We start from the raw sequence: 2,349 nt of genomic DNA, 5'->3' as shown, positions 1-2,349 counted from the left end.
AAGTTGATGGTATTTTGATAGGGATTATATTGAATGTGTAGATTGCCCTAGGTAGCATAGACACGTTAACAATATTTGTTCCTCCAACCCATGAGTATGGAATATTTTTCCATTTCTTTGTGTGTTCCTCAATTTCTTTCATGAGTGTTCTATAGTTTTCTGAGTACAGATCCTTTGCCTCTTTGGTTAGATTTATTCCTAGGTATCTTATGGTTTTGGATGCAATTATAAATGGGATCAACTCCTTAATTTTTCTTTCTTCTGTCTCATTATAACCACATTTTTTTTTAAAAGGAAACTCTACCCCCAACGTGGGGCTCAAACTTACAACCTGAGATCAAGAGTTGCATGCAGTACTGGCTGAGCCAGCCAAATACCCTATAACCACCATTTTTTAGAAGCTGCTGAAACTAAGATAAATCATTCTGGTTGTTTAAAGGAAAAACTAAAACTAAAACAAAACAAAAACAAAAAGCCAACAACAAAAAGCACAACAGAATTGTTGAGACTAGATTCACTGGCTTAGTTTTGTCCACTACCTGAAACAACAACAAAAATAAGAGTTTTACAATAATTCATCATTCAGAATCTGTTACTGTACAGATTTTAAGAGGTTTTGAGTCAGTTCCAGTATAGAAATAAGGCCAAAGTGTTTCTGTAAGACAATAGTTAAAAATATAGAGAAGGGATCTATCACTCAAATTATAAAAGGAAACCTCACACAACTCACAGTCTAAAAAAATGCCAATCTTTCTAGGTATTACTTTTGGCAGAAGATTAATTTTTTTAGGACCCAATGCAATATAATTACTCTGACTACATCGTCCAACACCCCATAATCCATCCTGTGCTAAAACTGGTTGACACTGATTCTTTCTCCTTCTGGAAAGAGAGTCTCTACAGATACCCACAATCCATTCAGGCTTGTCTTTCACTTCCACCTCCCAATACTGCCTGCCAGAATTATAACCCCTAGAAGCCAGAACAGCCTGGCAGAGATAAAACCTCCTTGGGTTATGAGGTAAGTTATGCCTTTTATTTCCATATTGCACAGTTTTTCTATCTTCTGAGACAATAAGCTTACGATGTGCTGTTTCAGGATCTAGAATTAGATCCACCTGAAATCTCTTGGTAATTTTATTTAGGCCAGAATATTGTGGAGCAAAATGGTAACCATATTCCTTTAATTGGAACGAAAAAGGTTCAGGGGACTTTAAGGTTTTATATTTATGGTAGATACTTTTAACACCTGTCAGTAATTCCAGCTCTGACTTCATATATTTGCCCTCTATTTCCTTTGACAGATGTTTTAATGTGGAAAGATAATTTGAAAATGTTGTTAGGTTTTCATTTAGTTTTGTTAAAATATCCATTTCTTCATCCTGTAATTGCCGAAGAACAATCTCTTGCTCATTTTTGAGAAACAACAAAATTTGCTCAAATTCAGACTTTACTTCTTCTCTCCTACACTGTACCTTCTTCTTCAGTTCCAGTGATTTTCTGCTTTGCATAGTTATCACTTTTTCAACTTGTTCTACTCTCTCCTTCCATAGTTCAGTGCAATTCTGCAATCTTTTCCTATGATAGGGAGCAGCCTTCTCTATGGGCCAAATATAGTGGTTCTGGTGATCAGCAGAGAAACTACACTGTGGACATAAAACTTCTAGGTCCTTCTGACAGAAAAAGGTCAAAACCTGATTATGTTTTTCACATATAAGCTTCTCTTCCTTCCTCTTCCTCTTGCTTCTTCTTATCTGTAGTAGCTTAGCAATTTCAATCAAATTACCCAGTTGGGGATTGTTCGTGAATTTCCTCTCTGGAGAGCAGTAACGGCAAAAGGGGCAGGGGAAAGTCCCATTTAGATTCTTCCAGAACATACTGATGCAGGAGAGACAGAAGTTATGTCCACAGTTGATGGTCACTGGCTCTTTCAAGTAGTCCAGACAGATGGGACAGCTAGCCCCCGTTTGGAGGTCTGCCAGGGCTGTAACAAACTCCATTGAGCCGTGAACAAAGGTGATGGGTAAGCTAATATGTCCCTTAGTAAAGCCTGGCTCTCTACCACACAAGACCCCGCGACCAGTGGATATCCTCCCACAGACCCTGAAAACTGACCAGCTTTCCGTTTCACTGGACTGGCATGCTGATGACAGCCTAGACAAACCTGTTTCCCTTTGCCCCTTAGCTCTAGAGACTGTTGCCAAGAATACTCCACAGGCTGCAGTCTATTGCATACTTGAATGTATTAGCTGCGCTGCTGTTCTTCCCAATTAATGATGTAAAGTCAGACTGGATGACTTTCCTGTTTAAGAAAGCAGCTGTAGGTCCAAGACTAGGAATATTTCCTAT

General features: G+C 38.6%; 1 protein-coding gene across 1 annotated transcript; it reads right to left on the bottom strand.

Annotated features, from left to right (window-relative positions):
• Positions 1-578: 578 nt before the first annotated feature.
• Positions 579-2,000, bottom strand: LOC123793074 (tripartite motif-containing protein 60-like). Its single transcript, XM_045798620.1, has one exon. The coding sequence runs from the start codon at positions 1,998-2,000 to the stop codon at positions 579-581; it is 1,422 nt and encodes a 473-aa protein (XP_045654576.1).
• Between the last annotated feature and the right edge of the window lie 349 nt (positions 2,001-2,349).

The sequence above is a fragment of the Ursus americanus genome, chromosome 13, assembly GCF_024610735.1.
Source record: "Ursus americanus isolate L20-20 chromosome 13, mUrsAme1.1.p, whole genome shotgun sequence".
Classification (NCBI taxonomy): domain Eukaryota; kingdom Metazoa; phylum Chordata; class Mammalia; order Carnivora; family Ursidae; genus Ursus; species Ursus americanus.
This window is presented reverse-complemented; position numbering and strand designations above follow the sequence as displayed.